At 45.5% G+C, this 19,519-nt stretch overlaps 1 protein-coding gene across 2 annotated transcripts in view; it reads right to left on the bottom strand.

Moving 5' to 3' along the window:
- PDIA5 (protein disulfide isomerase family A member 5) overlaps nt 1–19,519 on the bottom strand; it is a 169,522-nt gene that overhangs the window by 100,085 nt on the left and 49,918 nt on the right. For both annotated transcript variants that reach the window (XM_035129030.2, XM_060276208.1), the window contains exon 3: nt 13,122–13,209. In XM_035129030.2, the coding sequence (XP_034984921.2) occupies nt 13,122–13,209 (88 nt within the window). The remainder of the gene's footprint in view (nt 1–13,121; nt 13,210–19,519) is intronic.

Here is a 19,519-nt window from a genome sequence, read left to right as displayed (position 1 = left end):
GGGATAAAAAACTAATATGAAAGTTGTTATTCTAAAAATCTTCATCTACTTGCATATTAAAGTTATACCAGCAAGAATTAGTCTTTATGTAGAAAACTATGATTTAAATCAAGCCTTACTGACTAGTGATTTAAATCGTGATTTAAATCATGATTTAAATCAGTTTGATTTAAATCAAATCCACCCTGCCACATACCTTGAGCACATTTTGACTGAAATGGCTGTTTTGACCTCCCTCCCTCCTGTCTTCCATCCCCTTTCCACAGATGCCAGAAAATAAACTACCTTACCAAGCATCTGCTTCAGGAAACCCTTTCTGACAGCATTTGGTTAATGCCCTCCTTTATTCTGAATAACAATGTAATAGAAAAGCAGAATCAGTTTTCTGCTCTGAGTTTGACATCCTCTTAAGGAAAAACACCTCACCTCTAGTGTAGAAAAGGGTAATTAGGACAACAGCTCTTGTGATGGAAGAATGTGTATGACAGAGAAGGAAGAAGGGAAGTCCTTAATAGAGTTTGTAACTCTCTTGATTGCAACACCCCTCCCTTTTACCTATAGTTCAATGCAGTAGAAAAATGCAGGTAGGCTTGGCAGAGACATCAAAATTGTGCTCTTGTAAAGAAGGTCATACAACTTTTTTAAATAAAAAAACCCCACATTGCCTCCATTCACTTGACTCAGTTATATTTTTTGTAAGATAGAAATTCTAGCACCATATATTGGTATTAAGAAACACAAAACTCATACCTTTAGACATAATATATTCTATAACCCAGTTTAATCTGAAAAAAGCACAACTAGTGTATTGGTGTCTATTTTTTGCAGCCATAACTAGGAATTTTGTAATAGTGGAAACTGTTAACAGTGTGGCTCTTTCTTAAACATCTGCTGTTAATAAGCACAATTGGAAGTGCCACAGATAATCATTACGCCTTCAAGTAACAACTAGAGGTCATTATGGCAAAGCTTCTATAAATGTACAACAGAACACAGCAGCCTTGGTTGAATACCATTCATCTAATTCAGAGCAGCATCTGTAAATACAGAAGGCGACTGCCCTCATGTGATTAATCCCCAACCTTGAAACCACAAACAGAGTTGCCAAAGGACAGTGAGAAACTATCCATTTGGAAAGAATTGGCTAAATATTCATGCTTTTATCTCAGAATGCTATTCCTAAAATAAAAACAGAATTCTTTGTGGTAAAAGGTAAAGGTAAAGGGACCCCTGATCCATTAGGTCCAGTCGTGACCGACTCTGGGGTTGCGCGCTCATCTCACATTATTGGCCGAGGGAGCCGGCGTATAGCTTCCAGGTCATGTGGCCAGCATGACAAAGCTGCTTCTGGAGAACCAGAGCAGCACATGGAAACGCCGTTTACCTTCCCGCTGTAGCGGTCCCTATTTATCTACTTGCATTTTGACGTGCTTTCGAACTGCTAGGTTGGCAGGAGCTGGGACCAAGCAACGGGAGCTCACCCCGTCACAGGGATTCAAACCGCCGACCTTCTGATCAGCAAGCCCTAGGCTCAGTGGTTTAACCACAGCGCCACCTGGGTCCCCTATTCTTTGTGGTACCAATTCATATATTACAAATTTGCAAAGCAACAAATATTTAATAGTGTATAAAGTTAGATGTGAAGGTTTGTGTAGCTGCTGCAGCCATGTTTATTGGGCGACTTGTTATTTAGTTATTAAAACTTCAGATTGAGTGACAATAACTGCCTTTCTGGAACAGACAAATACATCATCTAACAAGCTCACTGTCTATATTGTTCAAAGGAAGCCAATTTAACAGCATGGTAAAAGCAGAAACCTTATTGCATAAAGACTATCACCCCCGAAATAGTTGGGATATGTTTTAGTGATGCCAAACTTTGTACTTTCCTTGCTCAGAACACAAACGCTGAAGACTTCTATAGTTTGTCTCCAATCCAAAGTGAGCACTACAATCTTCTCTGGTTTGGACTGTAATGAAACCAGAGAAGATCTTCTCTCTTACTCTCCCAGTGACTACAACAGAGGTGCACTTCACTACCTCCATTTTAATACATTTTAATATGTAGTTAGGGACGTGGGTGGTGCTGTGGGTTAAACCACAGAGCCTAGGGCTTGCTGATCAGAAGGTCGGTGGTTTGAATCCCTGTGACGGGGTCATACCCTCCAACTCCCGGATTGAAAAATCTGCGATCAGCGGCGGCGGGGCGGCAGAAATCGCTTCTACGCATGTCCAGACATGCGTAGAAACGACTTCCGGTGCCGGGCTGCCCGTGTCTGCATGTCTGGGCACCAGAAATCGCTTCTGCACATGTCCAGACATGCGCAGACAGCTGGGAGCTGGGACATGACCGCTGGCAGGAGCTTTACGGGTTATTTACGTGATATAATCAATTTGGGTTAACAGCGGGAAACGGTAACAAAATACAGGGGTTTCCCGCGAAAAACGGGAGACTTGGCAGCTATGGACGGGGTGAGCTCCCGTTGCTCAGTCCCAGCTCCTGTCAACCTAGCAGTTTGAAAGCATGTCAAAGTGCAAGAAGATAAATAGGTACCACTCCGGCGGGAAGGTAAACGGCATTTCCATGCGCTGATCTGGTTTGCTAGAAGCGGCTTAGTCATGCTGGCCACATGACCCGGAAGCTATACACCAGCTCCCTCGGCCTATAGAGCGAGATGAGCACCACAACCCCAGTCGTCCGCGACTGGACCTAAAGGACAGGGGTCCCTTTACCTTTAATATGTAGTTTACTGAAAGTGCCAACTTCCTTTGACACCAAAAGTGCTGGAAATTATGTGACCCAGAGTTGGCGTTTCCTAAAGAAAGCTTCCACACCAGAATTCTAGCAGATGATCAAGTGATCGAAGTCCTCAAGTAAGGCCTTGTGGCCAGACTAGGTAAGTGGAATGGGGCAATGGGAGATGCAAGTGAGATCCTTGAATGCTACTTCAGTCCCAGTTATATCATCAGGAATCTAACAAGGTCCAAACTAGACCTGGAACTAAAAGAGCCATTTTCAGATTTGTTTAAATTAAATTTGCTGGATGCAATTCTGAATCAAGATTATGTTTGCTTATCACTAGTGTGTTTTTTCTGACTTTGAAGCCATGACTAGAAGGAGATTCATTGGGAATTTGGACTCAATACACTCGGCTCTCCCCCATCATTTCCCTGCTTTCCAGTAAACTAGCAATTTAACTGAAAATATAATTAGCAGTGTGTTGAAAAACCCTCTCATTGTGCTGTGCGAGGAGGAGGAGGAGGAGGAGGAGGAGGAGGAGGAGGAGGAGAATGCTATGTGGATCCTTCAAATGCAACCCCTTCCCAAGCAAAACTTGACATTCCTACATATGTCTACACATCAGCTAGCTTGGGCTGGCACTGTGATGTCTGAAAGCACATATAGAGGATGTCATCAAAGGGTCCATGTATTTTTTCCTGTGTCTCAGATTTAAAATCCTTTACCAGAAAAGGCTCTATGAAAAGATCCAACACGTTATTATTTTTCTCCATATTCTCAAAGCAGCAGTGGTGGCAGTATACTTTATGAAAGAGAAGCTAGGGAATTGTGCTAGGAAAATGAAAAACATATTGGCTTCTGCTCCAGATTCAGGGACTCTTTTGGTGTCCCTATTATTGCTTCTTCCTAATTCTGTGGTAGTAGTGGAACTAGTAATAACAATTCATATTTATATGGATCCTCATGGATTAATGATATTAGGCCTTTCCGTTTCAGTCCCTTATGACGGGGAGGGAGCACTACAAAGGAAGTGTCAAAATAAAGGCTGCAAGAGCTCTTTCTTGGAAAAAAAGAGGGGGGGAGAAGCAACCCCTGTATGATAATGGTCTCTTGCTTCCACACATGGACAAAAACAAGAAGACCCTCCCAGACTGAAACAGAAAGACCCAAACAGACAGATAAAGAAATGCCAGCCTGAAGTCTATGACTCATCTCTATGCCTCCGAGACACAGAATCCAACAACTGAAGATTTCAATACAGCTGTATGCAGCTCATGTCAAAATGATTTGAAAAGGAAGCACTGATGGCCAAAACAATTATATTGGGTGTGGCGGGGGATGGGGTGGAAAAAAGTAAAGAGAAAAGACAGGGAGATGTGAGTGACAGAAAAAATTGCTCTCTTTTCCAGATTTCTTTTTAAGGAAATGAAGAAATGCCCTACTGTAACTCAGCCTGCAGCTAAGCTTGAGCAGGTGCAGATGTTCCTGCCCTACTTCCTCTATTGTCATCCTCCACCCCAATCAAATATTAGATTGTAATTTTCTTGAGACAGAGACATGCCCTGTTGTACTCTGTACAACGCCATGTATACTGATTGCATACAGTAATCATAATCCTAAATTTATGAACGAACGAATGAATGAATGAATATGGGCACAATTCAGAGAAAAATGGGCATGCTTAAAAGTTACTGAAATCAATGTAACTTAAATGTGTGATAGACAAACCTGTTTGGAAAGCAAATAATAGGATAATGAGGTTAGGGAAGCCAAGCATCAAAGTAATTTTGGTCTCAATGTGAAGATTCTACAGGTATCTGTGGTATTTACTTTGGTGCAAGCCTGAACAAGACTTCACCCCTCATTAGCAAACAATTGTGTTAGCAAAAATTATGCTCAAGGAAACTCCTCAGATTAAATCATCTCCTGCTGAGAAAAATCATCTCAAATGCATTGCCTGAGACAGTTTACAATCTTGCTATCAGCACTGCAGCTTTCCCCATGGAAACTGCTGTGATAAGAATACCATTTAAAGATCCACATTAGTAATCTATGGCTAATTAATTCATCATACCGATTAATGACTTTGGCACTGAATGAGGACACTTCTTCGCTCTGCAATACCAAGAACTGTTTCAACTCAAAGACAACAAACTAGCAAGTCAAATGCGAGGCAGGTGCCTTTGGATGTCAACCATAAGGAATGGAGAGTATAACTCAACAGCATAGCATTCCAGCTGTGCAGAAACCAGTGTGTTATAACAAATGGCATTTTCCAAGGAGAGGCATGTTAATAAGTGAATCTCTCTTGAAATCGACACCACTGCACAGAAATAAGCAGTAGGTTAAGGAGAAGTGCCAAACACAGCACAGGATCTCCTGGTGAAGAAAGACAGAGGAACTTTCATCATTTTAAAAAGAAAGAAAAGCTCTTTCATCATAGCCTTTTAAAACAGCTGACAATCCAATTCTCAAGCATCTTGACAGCAGGAGCTCTGCTGGCTTCAGTGATCCTCTAACTTGCCCAAGTACTTTGAGGATCAGCTTGGTAAGAGAATGGTCCTGTCATTCAATAAACTTGCACATATGTATGGCTGTGTGTGAGAAGGTACAGGAAGATGCACGTATTTAAAACTTTAGTGTAAATGCAAACATTTTCGATGTCCTATTGAGTTCAAGCTTTTCATATATAGTGGGTCAGATCCAGGCTTTACATAAGTTCCATTGACAGGATGCTTCACTGAAAGATATGGGGTGGACAAAGGTTGTTTTCTCTTATTCCTCCTCCAACCTGCAGCCCACTGTTCACTCAGAAAAGCTGCTTCCAAGGCTTGAACAGCATGGGAGCAAGGGCAGACTTTGGTATTTCAAATTTCAGTGGTGCCCTATATGAAGGCAAAATCTGGTGCCCCCCAACCCCACATTCTGCCTTCCATTCTGCTCAATTCACTGTGTCATAGTTGTGGTGCCCCGCCCCCTAGTCTTGGCGCCAAGTGCAATGGAAACGATCGTGCTGCCCTAAATCCACCCTGGGATACAATCCAATTTTCACACGTCTTACATGTACTAAGAAATGTGAAAACTGGAAGAAACCGTGGAAGAATCAACTTCCAACACCACCACTGCCGCAGTGGTAGATACCATAAAATGTGTAACTAGACTCCAGGACAGCATAGAAAAGCTTCAGGGAACACAGGTTGCCCTGAACTTAATTATACAACATCATTCAAGGGCTTTAAAGAAAAGGCACAGTGGGGAACGCTTGATAGCCAAACTTTTAATTAAAAAAGAATAGTCCTGAAAATTCAATCAATGAAACTTTAGGGAAGAATTAAAAGGAAAAAGTCTAAAGCCGTGCAGCACAGAGGGATATGAGGTGAGGACTCCTGAGATATGCATAAGGATGAGGTGACCTGGGCATCACTAACAACTGACTCAATGGCTGCAGCACATGTTCTTACTCATGCTATGGAACCAGTCTGGAGGAAAGTAACAACACTGATATCAATACAGGTCCTATAAACCAGTTATACTTTCTGCTAAGCAATTCTCCTCTCCTTTAAAAATGGATGCATTTTCCATTAAAAAATAATAATCTATATCCCTTTTACAAGAGGCTGTTAAAACCATATACTGCAGAGAAATGGAAAGACCTCAGCCTTCCTAAACTAAAATTTTGGTACTTTAAAATATGGAGCATAATAATGATTGAGAATTTATTCAATCAACTGCAACTCTTAGGGAAAAGGCAAAAATGGAGGGGGGCAAGTATTTAGATATATGGATTCTATTTCTGACATGCCAAAAAAAAAACCCAAGTCAGTAGATAGCAAACCTGAATCCTTAAGAGGCTTCTGGGAATATTAACATAGGCAAAACATAAGAGATTCTGTACACCCCGTGCGATTTATGACAGGAAGCCAGAACATTTAATTCTGTCTCCTTTTTCGTTTCTCCTCTGTATAAAATTTCAATACATTATAGTGGAACAATGAATGCAACATCAGTGATGTATTTGTATGTGTTTGGGGATGTTTCAAACACTACCTAAACATTAAAAGCTTCTCTCCACACCACCTCAAACCCATTTTGCAGTAAGATTCTAGATATTGCTATGAGTTTGGGAAGTGGGGCGGGGGGGAGGCTGTTTAAAGAGAGCCTTCTGACCCCTGGAACCAGCCAGGCTAGCTTCTTGATAAGGTGATCTTCTAGGTCAGGCATCCCCAAACTTCGTCCCTCCAGATGTTTTGGACTACAATTCCCATCATCCCTGACTACTGGTCCTGTTAGCTAGGGATCATGGGAGTTGTAGACCAAAACATCTGGAGGGCCACAGTTTGGGGATGCCTGTTCTAGGTGATGGATCATCAAGAGAACAAAGGAAAGGGTCTCTGTGTGAGATGACAAATGGGAGGGGGCCCCTTCCTTAACTCAAAATTTGTTAGAAGGAAAAGTCAGAATTGAGTAGCAGTGATGTAAGCTAAATCAGCCTTTCCCAACCTGGTACCATCCAGATGTTGTTAGGGTACAATTTCCACCATCCCTGACCATTACCCATGCTGGCTGGGGCTGGAGTACAACATCTGAAGGGCACCAGGTTGGAGAAGGCTGTACTAAATGTTGTTCTCTTTTGCCAGTATAAAATTTTCTATTGTCCACTTAAGTCTTTACTAATGGAGTGGAGAATCATCCTATTAGCTGCTCTAACTCTTTTCTCTTTCCTCCCAAATCCTTAGTTATTCAATGAGATCAATTTTAAATGGCTATGAATTCAAAATGTTAGGCACAAACAATATTAGTTTTTAGAATTTTCCATATGCTTTGATTGAGTTAACAGCAATTATTATCCATTTCAACACTACAAAGCTTTTATTTTTTAAAAATGCTTAAATACATAATACTAAGGGAAACTTTCAGCATATGCTGTTTGACATAGCCTGCATGAGCAGGAACAACCACAGTGAGCCTTGGACTTGAACACACTCTCCTCCCTCTCCTCCTCCAGTGTGTGCCTGCAAGGAAGACTTTGAAAATTTGTTCTTGGTTAACCAGTTTGCACGTTGTCCAGGCCTAAAATTGTGGTTCACCTTCAATATGGTTAGCACAGTGTGTGAATGGGACCGATTAATGCATTGCCTACCCTTGGTCACGGCATTAGAAGAATGCCACTCTGCCTAGATTACTTCTTTCAGAAGTCTACCTCTGGGTCAGAGAAGAGCCCATTTGGTATTATGTGCACATCCTGGGACACTGACTGCAGTGCTTAAACATTTACCGAACTGCAATGACGAACTGCACCTCCAGCCTTTCCTTTCTAATCTAGATCTAATGCACAGGATTTTCCACAGTATAATGGGAACATTCTGCTTAAAACTGACAAGCAACAAAAAGTAGATATCATGTGTACACTGTGAAATCTCACCAGACATCATTAATTCAATATTCCAATGTCTCCTCCTCTGCAAATCATTCAAACATCAGACACCTTGGGCAAGGACTCTTTAATTAAAACATGGGAAGGCTACAATAAGTAAGTATTTCTGTCACATCATTTGTGGGTCTTGCGTCCTTAGTTGAACATGCTCTATGTGGATTATGCAGAGAGCAACACATGGAATTGTGGAGGAGAAGAGAAAAATAGCCACTCTTAATTACCTTACTGCCTCATCAAGCTTCTGAGAATTAGATGATCCCCCAACATTTTAGTAAGTATGCTACCAATATGAAATGATGGGTGGGACCTATGTTCAGATTTAAACCTAGCATTAAATCGTATTACTGCCCTATAGGGGACAGTACGAGGAACTCGTAGTCCTCCAATGCTGTGAGACTCCAATTCCCATCAGTACCAGGCATCATGGCCAATGGTCAGGATAATGTGAGTTGTAGTTCAGCAAGATCTGGTGGGGGGGCACAGGCTTCCCGCCCCTATTGGTTGGAATGCTTGAAGAATTTATTCTGTGAACCCCCAAAATGAACCCCCCTAACCCCCCACAGGCTAATGTGTGGGTTGAGTTTCTTCAGGTTCTGCACTTCTCCCAAATTTGTTATATAGCTCTAGACTGAAAAACCCACCAAAATGAGTTACAGAATGGTTATTTTAGGATACAGTAGGTTTTGAAATGCATACATTGAGATAAAATATTTAAATATATTAATGCGGAAACAGGAAATAGCATTACTATGAATAAATACATGCAAAATTGATGCTGGCTGGTAATAGATCCACCCCTACATGAGGGTATACCAAGTATGGCTACATTTATAATTAAGGCTTCCAAATTGAAACTGGCTTTTAGAGGGTCCACCAGAAACATTTGCTGTTGTGCACAAGGGAGATGTTCACTGAACACAATGTCAAGTGCCCTTGTGGGTTTGAAGTTAAAAGCCCTGCATGCATGGGGACCTAGAACATGGACAGACTGCCACGTGCAATATCCCAAAACTTTTTGAAACAAAAGGGATTGGGGTAGGGGGTGGAAATCAGCATCTGTAGCAGCAGATAGCCTGACCCAATCTGCAACTATACAGAAGTGTAAGAAAATAAGAATCCTACTGGATCAGATTGAAGGCTCCTCTCAAGTGGGGTGGGAGTTCATTGTCAATACTAGGCAAACTGGTACACTTTAATACAGTGACTAAGGGACAGGCAATGCATTAGCTGGCCCCTTTCATACACTGCACTAACCACAGTTAATGTGTATCATAATTCTATGCCTGGACAACATGGCAAACTGTGGTTAACCAAAACCAGAAGATTCCAAACTCCACAGAAGGAGAGGGAAGCAGAGTGTGTGTGAAAACAAGGCTTGCTGTGGCTGTTCCTGGTTGTGGTATGCAAACTGGACCAATGTATAGCTTACCTTTTGTCCCACAAAGTCTTTCTGGCAGGTTCCACTATTGCCACAGTACAAGCCTTTCGAGTGAAAAGCAGTAGTGAGAGGGACATAGTGGCCTTTGTGCACTAGATACATTGCCTGCGCTTGATTTAACCTGAAAATCTAAGCAGTGGTGGGACTGTTCCACCTTCCAAAACACATAAGAATACCAAGAATTACACCCATAAATATTTTCCAATGAACACACAAGGAAGAAGTAGTGCCACAATTTAATTTACTTCAAGGATGAACAAGACTGCACAATAAAGAAGCAGTTTTCAGAATAGCTCCGTGGACCATGCTGGGATCAACAAAGAGATAATAAAATGATGCTGCCTGATAATAGCTGGGGCAGCATCTTCCTTTCTCCCAAGTCAGGAGTAAAACAGTAGCTATAAGAAACAAAACACAGCCAATTTCATAAAAGGCAGAGCTGTCATCGCTGCAGGGAGAGCAGAAGGCAGCAGCCACACAGCACAGCATGCCTGCCAGCCTTGCCAACACACATACACACACAATGTTTCTTTCTTCCCCTGTTCAGAAAACTCGCTATACTGTGTGATATGAGAAGCAAAGCCAAAAAAATAAATAAATCTGTGCTACTGGGAAAGGAGAACATAGCAGCCAAACAAACCGCTCCTTGTCAATATTTGTCAAACAAACTGCGCATACACAGTAAATACCCCCCAACATCTGTGTAATTTGCTCCTTCAGCCTTCAGATCCTTGAGAAGGAGTTGCAACATGTGTTTGCAATGGGAGGGTCTCTCTGTGTCTCTCCTCAGGCACCTCCCTGAAGCAATTCTTGTAAGGCTTGTGGTTTCAAAGTGCTTGCAAAAACAGCTGTCATTGGGGGCTGAAGACAGAAAGACACAACAAGACATTTCCATATTGTGGGAAATATTGCAAAGTTAACAACTAAGTAAACAAACCAACATAGAACTTTCTTTCCAATAATGCCATGAGAAACAATCAAAAATGCAGAAAATGAACCCTGCCCAAGGCAAAACACTGACACAAGCTTAAATCATTGTTTGAGTCACAACAAATTTCTCCCAGTTACTATTCAGATCCAGCTTCTTACTTAAACACAAACACACACTGAATCTTTTAAAAGATTTAGCAGTTTCTGCTAGGACACATTACAATTGTAGAGTTGGAAGGGACCACAAGGGTCATCTAGTCCAAACCCCTGTAATGCAGAAATCTTTCACCCGAGGTGGGGCTCATGATGCAAGACAGCCAATGAATATTGACAGCACAGAAGTATATTACCGTATGGGAAAGCATTAGTGTTTCCCGAGACATATCAACAGCCCCCCTGAAGGTTTAACTCCAAAGTTACATGCAAGAATATAAGACAGTGATTTTGCTCAAGGGCATGTAGTGACATTTAGTTAGTGGCACAACATTGTCAGACGCTACATAGAACAGAGAAGGAATGTGGTTCCTGCCAAGAAGGCTCATGATCTAAGTTCAATAGGACAAAAGTGAAGGAGAGGACATGACCTGAAGATGGAACAGTGAGGCTTGGGGAGGGTCAAAGTGATACCAGAGGTTTTAAGGAAGGCAGTTGTGTGAGCAGCAATTTAAGCATTGCAGCTAAGGCCATGTTCACTTGAACAGTTATTACAGTTCGAAGAAGTCCACAATGGAAGTAAAATCATTGAAAGAAAGGAAGGATCCACTAAAGGGATCTCACTCTAGAAAGAACAGCAGAGGGACTCCTGGGATAGGGTATACTTTAGCGGTAAAGGGACCCCTGATCATTAGGTCCATTCGTGACCGACTCTGGGGTTGCGGTGCTCATCTTGCATTACTGGCCGAGGGAACCGGCCTACAGCTTCCAGGTCATGTGGCCAGCATGACAAAGCCGCTTCTGGCGAACCAAAGCAGCGCACGGAAATGCCATTTATCTTCCCGCTGGAGCAGTACCTATTTATCTACTTGCACTTTGACATGCTTTCGAACTGCTATGTTGGCAGGAGCTGGGACTGAGCAACGGGAGCTCACCCCGTCGTGGGGATTCGAACTTCCAACCTTCTGATTGGCAAGCCCTAGGCTCTGTGGTTTAACCCACAGCTCCACCTGCGTCCTATATACTTTAACAGAGCAGCTTCTAAAATTCTTAAGATGGGGGAACCATGTGAATCCATTGTGAATCCAAATTCATTTTTTGATACAGTGAGCAGAAACTGGAACCAATTCCCTTTTTTAAAATGAACTTGCCAGGCACTGATCAAAGATTATTTTTAAACAAGATAGTTTGGACTTTGGAGTCAGTGCAAGACCCAACACATCCTCGGTGCTACTCTCAAATCTGCTTTTTGAATCAAACAATCCTGGAGCCATTCCAAGAAAAGTACTTTTGCAGCTCATACAGCAAAATTCATTAAGATGGGGATGGCTAACCCGTGGCCCTCCAGTCAGCATGGCCAGTGGTCAGGGACGGATGGAAGTAATAGTACAGCAGCATCTGGTTAGCCAATCCTACATTAACGCAGTATCTGTAAAGCACACTTAAAGGCTCAGGAGATACCAACTATATTATGAATTATATTTAATAATCAGCTGAAATAGAGTCTCAAATAAATTCCAACCACGTAATAGAAGGCTAGCTTTGGAAAGAAACTAGAAAGGAGATTATGAAACATAAAATGATCTAAGTTGTAAGGTTCAGAAGCATAGGAAATTCTCCACAAGCAAAGTAAAGGTGTAACAGAACGTTCAGTGCCTTACCACTGCCTATCCTCCGCTCTCAAGGATACTCTAAACATATACAAATATGTACTTAAAGATGACACTTCTCCCCTTAAAATGGTACCCTAGAAGGTGCTAGCTTATACGCACGGAAATCCTCCATACTCCTCTGACAGAGGGAGAAACGTATAACTTAAAGATTACTTGAATGCAAGATCCTGCATTCTCTGGAAGTTTTAACCAGGGATGAGGAGCCTGTGCCCCTCCCAAATGCTGTTGTACTACAACCCACACAATTCCTGACAATTGGTCATGCCAGCTGGGGCCGATAGGACTCCCAACAACATCTGGAGGATTATAGACTTATCAAATGCAAGTGATCTAAATCTCCCAGGACCTACGATACCTCTCTGTCAGAACATTGCAAGTTTTATCCCTTTGTTTGGTTGTTCTCCCTAAAGCGAGGGGTACCAGGAAGACCACATAAAGCAGACCAGCGTGTAGGAGACAGAGGAGGATAATACTGCCTGAATGAATGGGGCCAAGGAGGAATGTGGTAGTTACAGAGTGTTGCATAGAATGGCAGCAGGTGGCTCTGCCTGTGTGATATTAGTGTCAAAAGCAGCAGATGCTGAAGTTAGGCATGTTAGAAACAATATAGGAAGCCGTGAGGAACACAGAAGGACACTGCTTTCTCCTTGCCACATAAAGCACACAGCAGCAGCAAAATCTTGCTTGCTTAGACATGGGCAATTCACCAGGTGCGAGAAGGGAGGGCACCATACTGGGCAGGACATTACATACCCGCAATCTATCCATGATATAGTACCTCGACCTTTCACCGCTTGGGCTACATCAGATAATAACCTGAGTGAAGTGTCAGCAGCAGCCGCTGGAAAAGAGAGCAAAATAAACAAATAAATAAATGTACTGTATGTATTGAAACAATAATCAATATCCAGTGCAATTCTTTGCTGAAGCACTTTTACTAAGTTCTCCCTGCCAGAAAACAAACAGTTGCCAGAGGCAGCATAGGCTTTCCCCTCAACATTTTACTAAGGGCTGGGATCCAAAGAGCCACTTTAGATATGCCCAGGAATTTGAGCAAGCTCAGTAGGATTTTAGATTTTTCATCTTCTTCTTTGGAAACTCTGCTCCATACCACACACTGTTTCTGGATGTCAGTTTCAAGTGTGGTTTACCGTCTGTCATGGATGTTGTTGAAACATAACAAGCCCAAAACCTCCTTAGGTACGTGGGACAAATTACATTCACTTTCTGTCAATGAATACAGTAAGGCAGATGTGATTAACCTTTGGCCCTCCAGATGTTGCTGAACTACAGATCCCATCATCCCTGGCCACCGGCCTTGCTTGCTGGGGCTGATGGGAGTTGTAATTCAGCAACAATTGGAGGGCCCTATCTGCAATAAGGAAACTATGTTTGTTTGCCTACCTTTCATCATGCTGATCTTCATGGCTAAGCAATTTCCTCTCTAGCTTTTAGCTTCCCCAAGTAAATATGTCCCTGCTCCCATTTGTTCCCCCTTCCATGTGCTTCGGCAAGTTTCAGCACGGACAAGTTTTTGTTTTAGTCAGTCCCTATCAGGACACCCAGAACGGAGTCAGCACAGGTTCTAAGTAGAGGCCAGTATGAGATGGCTCAGTGTCTGTTTGGCAGCATGAGACTCCCATCCCTGAGTCATACCCATCTCCCACCCCCAAGTCGTACTTGGGAAGATACAGCCAGAACCAACCCATGTTCTGAATCAGGACCCTGCTGGTGTTCAAGAATAGGAAGAACCAAATACGAAGCTGCTCAATGTGCATCTAGTTGTCGTCACACCACACCATGCCATGCCCATCTTTCAAGTCCCATTAAATGGGCAGCTCTCCTACTATTCTAGAAACCTTATCTCTGATTCATTGGACAGCTCACCATCCTCAATGGCAAGACAGAAATCTGAGCCATGGCAAACAATAAGATATCTTCAGACATATAAAATATATTTTCTAGGGAGGGAAAGTTGAACTCTGAGAAGTTAGCAGCCATCATGTCATTCAGACTGCCCCCTTTCCTTGCAATTTTTACTCAAGTAGAGTTTTGCATAAAATTAGTTAATATTTTTACCACGACTGCATTTAGCTATATCGTTAAGTGTGAATATTTTACACATGTAAATCTCCTCCATCAATTTAGGGAGCTAATTTTAGCTTTTTTTCCATTGCTTAATGTGAAAAATCTGATAGATTGTTTTTAACAGTCAGATTCAGCTCCAATATGTGTCATGCATCAGAGATTAGACACACATTTTTTTATTAAAAAATGATAGTAAAATAACTTTTACAGCAATCTTTGCGGAAATATTAATGCCATCCCATTCTGTATGTTTGGATATGCTGTTAGATACTCCACTTGAGAGCAGGAAACAAAAGACACATAGGCCAGCACTACTTTAAAATCCTCTTTCAACTTCAGAGAACAAAGTTAGAAACCCTGTTGCAAATTCAACTTTAAGAGTTAGTACAGAAAGATGAGAGTAGAAAATGAGCTTGCTATTCTACCTTATGCTACCAACAGCATAAATATTTTAACGGCAATCAGGTCACATGAGCACCCATTAAAAGCTATTTCACTTTCTAGAGCAATTGAGGAAAAGTTTATCCTTCTGCTACAAGTGCCTTGTCTGAATTTTAAAGGAATCTTACAATAGAGAGGTAGGTGAAGAGCAACAGCGTTTTCATTCTTCTCCCCTGCTACCATCAAACCCACTGTTTTAGAATGCATGGAAAGAGAGAATCTGATACACAGTCATAGTGCTGTGAGGAGAGGAAGCATCCCAAATACCCTTCAAGAACAACCAGCAGGAGACTCCAGGTGCTCAGACTCCTACATGGTCATGTGGTTCCAAAACAGGTGAGAGGCAGCTCACACACAGTATGAATTGAGGACGTTCCTTCTCAAACATAAAAAGTGAACATTGCTGTCACAGTGGCCGGAGTGGACTACTTCAGAGTAACGACGCTACGCAGCTCTGCATTTTATTCTTTTATTGGTGCTGCGTATTTACAGTGCTGAAGTCATTGCTATTTACACGGAGTGATGTGATCAGTCGGTTTCAGAACCTCCTAATGGCTTTTGGCGCGTCTTTCTCCAACACAAAAGCTTTGGCAGACCCATCCTCTTTCCCCTCCTCTTTCTGCGTAGTTCTGGCGTTGGGGGGATGGGTCTCCCCCCCTTATTCGCCCCTTCCTGTCCCACCTGGGACCCTGGCTCCTCTACCTTGCCTGAGCCTCGGACACGACTTCCTGCTTCCCCACTGGAATCGGAACTCTCTCTGCTTTCCCCTGTGCTCAGTGATTGGCTTGAACTCAGGAGGGGAGGGACTTCGCGATATCCCCTGTCCCTCACATCCACCCCCCTCCCAAGCTCTCCTTCACCCCTCCCCAGGTCCCCCCCAGGTGTCGGTGACGACTGGAAGCCTAAGAACTCAGTGCTTTCCGAGCCCGTTGGTGTGAACACCTCCCCCCAGTCCTGCAAGCCCCCCCCTTCCGCCTGGGAGGATGGGAATCCCAAAAAGTCCGTGGCGTCAGAGCTGGTGGGGGTAAAAATGTTCTGCCAATCTGCTCCTTCCTCTGACTGGGTGGATCTCGGTGACACCCATACCTCATCCTCTGGTTCCTCAAACTCCGCTGCCCAGCGCCATGGTGAACTGCTCTCCCGTGCTTCCTCCCCCTCCCCCTCCCTTTCCATGTGCCAGGGCTTGGGTCTATGGGGAAAGAGGGCGTGAAATTCTTCTACCAGGAATTCCTCCTGTATCTGAGTGGCTGGGACCCATTCATTCTGGGACGGTGGAGCATCCTCCCATGCCATGAGGTACTCCAGTCCCCCCACCCCCCACCTTGAATCCAGGATGGCCGTGGCCTCATTGAGTTGCTCCCTGCCTTCCCTCCCCCCCCTCCCTCAGGGGTTTGTTCGCTGTCTCGGAGCCTGCTGCTTTCCCTGTACGGCGACAGCAGCGATCTATGAAACACCGGGTGCACCCTCATGTCCTCTGGCAGTGCCAGCCTGTATGCCACCGGGTTGACCTGTTGCGTGACCGTGAAGGGGCCCAACCTTCTGGGCGCCAGCTTTTTGCATCGCCCTCTGATGGGAAGGCCCTCCGAGGACAACCAAACTTTGTCCCCCACCCTAATGACCTCCCCCGGTCGCCTGTGGCGATCTGCCCCCTTCTTGTACGCTTCCTTGGCTCTCTCCAAGTGTTCTCTGAGCTGCTGGTGCACCGTCTCCAGTTCCTCTGCCCAATCCTCAGCCTGTGGGCCCTCCTCCTCCTCCTCCCCCTCCCTCTCTGGGAAAGATCTGAGGTCACGCCCGTAATTGGCCTTAAAGGGCGACACCCCTGTGGAGACGTGCACCGCATTGTTGTAGGCAAATTCTGCCAACAGCAGGCGATCCACCCAGTCCGTTTGCCGCTGGCTGACGTAGCATCTCAGGTACTGCTGCAGAATGGCGTTGACCCTCTCCGCCTGTCCATTGGTCTGCGGGTGTCTAGCCGTCGACAAGCTGACCTCCACCTGCAGGAGGTTCATGAGCCGCCGCCAGAACCTGGAAACAAATTGGCGGCCACGATCCGAAATAACCCTTAAAGGTAATCCATGCAGTCTGAATACGTGATCCACAAACAGTTTGGCTGTCTCTTCTGCAGAGACCGCCCTGGCACACGGTATAAAGTGGCACATTTTGGACATGAGGTCCACCACCACCAACACTGCGGTCTTGCCCCTGGACGACGGCAGGTCTGTGATGAAGTCCATGGACACTACTTCCCACGGCCTGTGCGGTGTGGCTAAGGGCTCCAGCAAACCTGCTGGTGGCGCTCTGACCACCTTTGCCCGCTGGCAGGTGTCACAGCCCCTTACATAATCCCTCACATCCTCCCGCACCCCTGGCCACCAGAAGTGTCTCATGACTAGGTGAGCGGTTTTGTCCCTCCCAAAATGACCCGCCGTTGGGTTGTCGTGCATCTGCTTGAAGACCGTACGTCTAAGCTGGGTGGTGGGCAGGTACAGTGCACCCTTGTAGAAAAGCAGCCCCCTGCGTTCTGCAAAGTCTTTTGCCTGCTCCCCCCCCCTTCTCAGTTCTCTGAAGATGCGGTTGGCAAATTCATCCGCTGCCGTCAGTGCTGTGAGTTCCGCCTCGCTCACCACTGCTGCTCCGCAGGACCATGCTGACGGGGGGAAAATGTGCCTGGGTGCCGGTGGCGCCTCCTCCTCCATGTACTCTGGCTTGCGGGAGAGGGCATCCGCCCTGACATTCTGCTCTCCCGGGATGTAGTGTATGGAGAAGTTGAAGTTCGAGAAGAACTCTGCCCACCGTATCTGCCGCTGGTTGAGCACCCTGGCAGTTCTCCAGAACTCCAGGTTCTTGTGGTCTGTGCACACCTGGATGGGGTGCTTGGCGCCCACCAGGAAGTGTCTCCAGTGCTGGAACGCAGCGTGGATCGCAAGAAGTTCCCGATCAAACACCGTGTAGTTTCGCTCTGGCTGGGTCAACTTCCTGGAGAAGAAGGCACAGGGTCTCCACTCTCTGTTGGCATCCAGTTGCAACAAAATGGCGCCCACAGCTTTATCAGAAGCATCTGTCTCCACGCGTAGGGGCGCGTCCTGAACCACGTGGAACAGGTTCTGGTCTGAGGCGAACACCCTCTTGAGGCTTTCAAACGCTGCTTGCGCCTCTGGTGTCCACCTGAACTTCTGCTTGCCTCTCAGGCAGTCAGTGATGGGAGCCGTAACGCGAGAGAAGTTCTTGATGAACTTCCTGTAGAAGTTGGCGAAGCCTAGTAGGCGTTGGGCATCTTTGCGCGTCCTGGGGCTGTGCCAGTCCAGGATGGCCTGCACCTTGTCCTTGTCCATCGCCAGCCCCTTGTCTGACAGCTTGTAGCCCAGGAAGTCCACCTCCTTGGTGTGAAACTTGCACTTCTCCAGCTTCACATACAGGTGGTTCTCCTTCAGGCGCTGCAACACCTCCCTGACATCTTTCACATGCTGCACTGGGTCATCGGAATAGATAAGGATGTCATCCAGGAAGACCAAGCATTTCCTGAAGAGGAGGGACCCCAGGACGTGGTGCATGAAGGCCTGGAAGCATGCTGAGCCCCCTTGCAACCCGAAGGGCATCACCAGATATTCAAAAGAGCCCAGAGGCGTGAACATCGTGGTTTTCCATTCATCGCCTTCCCGGATCCTGATCAAGTTGTACGCCCCCCTCAGGTCTAGCTTGGTGAAAATCTTGCCCCTGCGTGCCGCTGTCAGGAGATCATCCACTCTGGGCATGGGGAAAGCCACTGGCTCTGTTACTGAATTCAGCCGTCTAAAATCCACCACAAGACGGCGCTGTTGCGTGTCTTTCTTGTCCACCCAGAAGACTGGGCTGCCCCCTGCTGCCTTGCTTTCTCTGATGAACCCCCGCTTGAGGTTCTTGTCGATGAAAGCGCGCAGATCCTCCAGTTCCTGGTCTGACATGGCGTACAGCTTGGCTGGGGGTATCGTTGCCCCTGGCACCAGGTTGATCTGGCAGTCAAAAGGCCTGTGTGGGGGTAGGTGGTCGGACTCCGCTTCGCTGAAGACCTCCTGCAGGTCCCAGTACGGCTTGGGTATCGCCTCACCCCCTTTGATGTGCATGGTGGCCACCGTGGCTATCGGAGGCCCCTCCCCTGGTTGGTGCTGCATGCAATGTTCCAGGCAAAAGTCCGATCCAAAAGTGATGCATCTCTGGTGCCAACTGATGGAGGGGTCGTGGCGCGCCAGCCAGCTCATGCCCAAGACGATGGGGGGGTCTGAGATGGTTGTGACGTTGAATGCCAGTGTCTCTGAGTGCCTTCCCACCGTCATTCTCATGGGGGGGGTTTGATGAGTGATGGCCCCTCCCAGCAGCTCTCTGCCGTCAATGGTTGCCACGTGCAGGGGAAAATCCAGCTGCAGAAGCTGGATCTGGTGCTCTTCTGCAAAGTTTCTCGAGAAGAAGTTGGCTGAGGCACCACTGTCAATTAGGGCGAGGACCGTCAGGGGATAGCCATTTGGGAGCGTGAGCGTCACTTCTAGAACCACTCCTGCTCTGGGAGGGGTGGGCTGGCTCTGCTCCTCTCTGTGCGGGTGGGTGGGCTGGGGCTGTTGTCTGCTGACTGTGCCTGGCTGCTGCCCCTT

This window comes from Zootoca vivipara, chromosome 1 (genome assembly GCF_963506605.1).
Source record: "Zootoca vivipara chromosome 1, rZooViv1.1, whole genome shotgun sequence".
Taxonomy (NCBI): Eukaryota; Metazoa; Chordata; class Lepidosauria; order Squamata; family Lacertidae; genus Zootoca; species Zootoca vivipara.
This window is presented reverse-complemented; position numbering and strand designations above follow the sequence as displayed.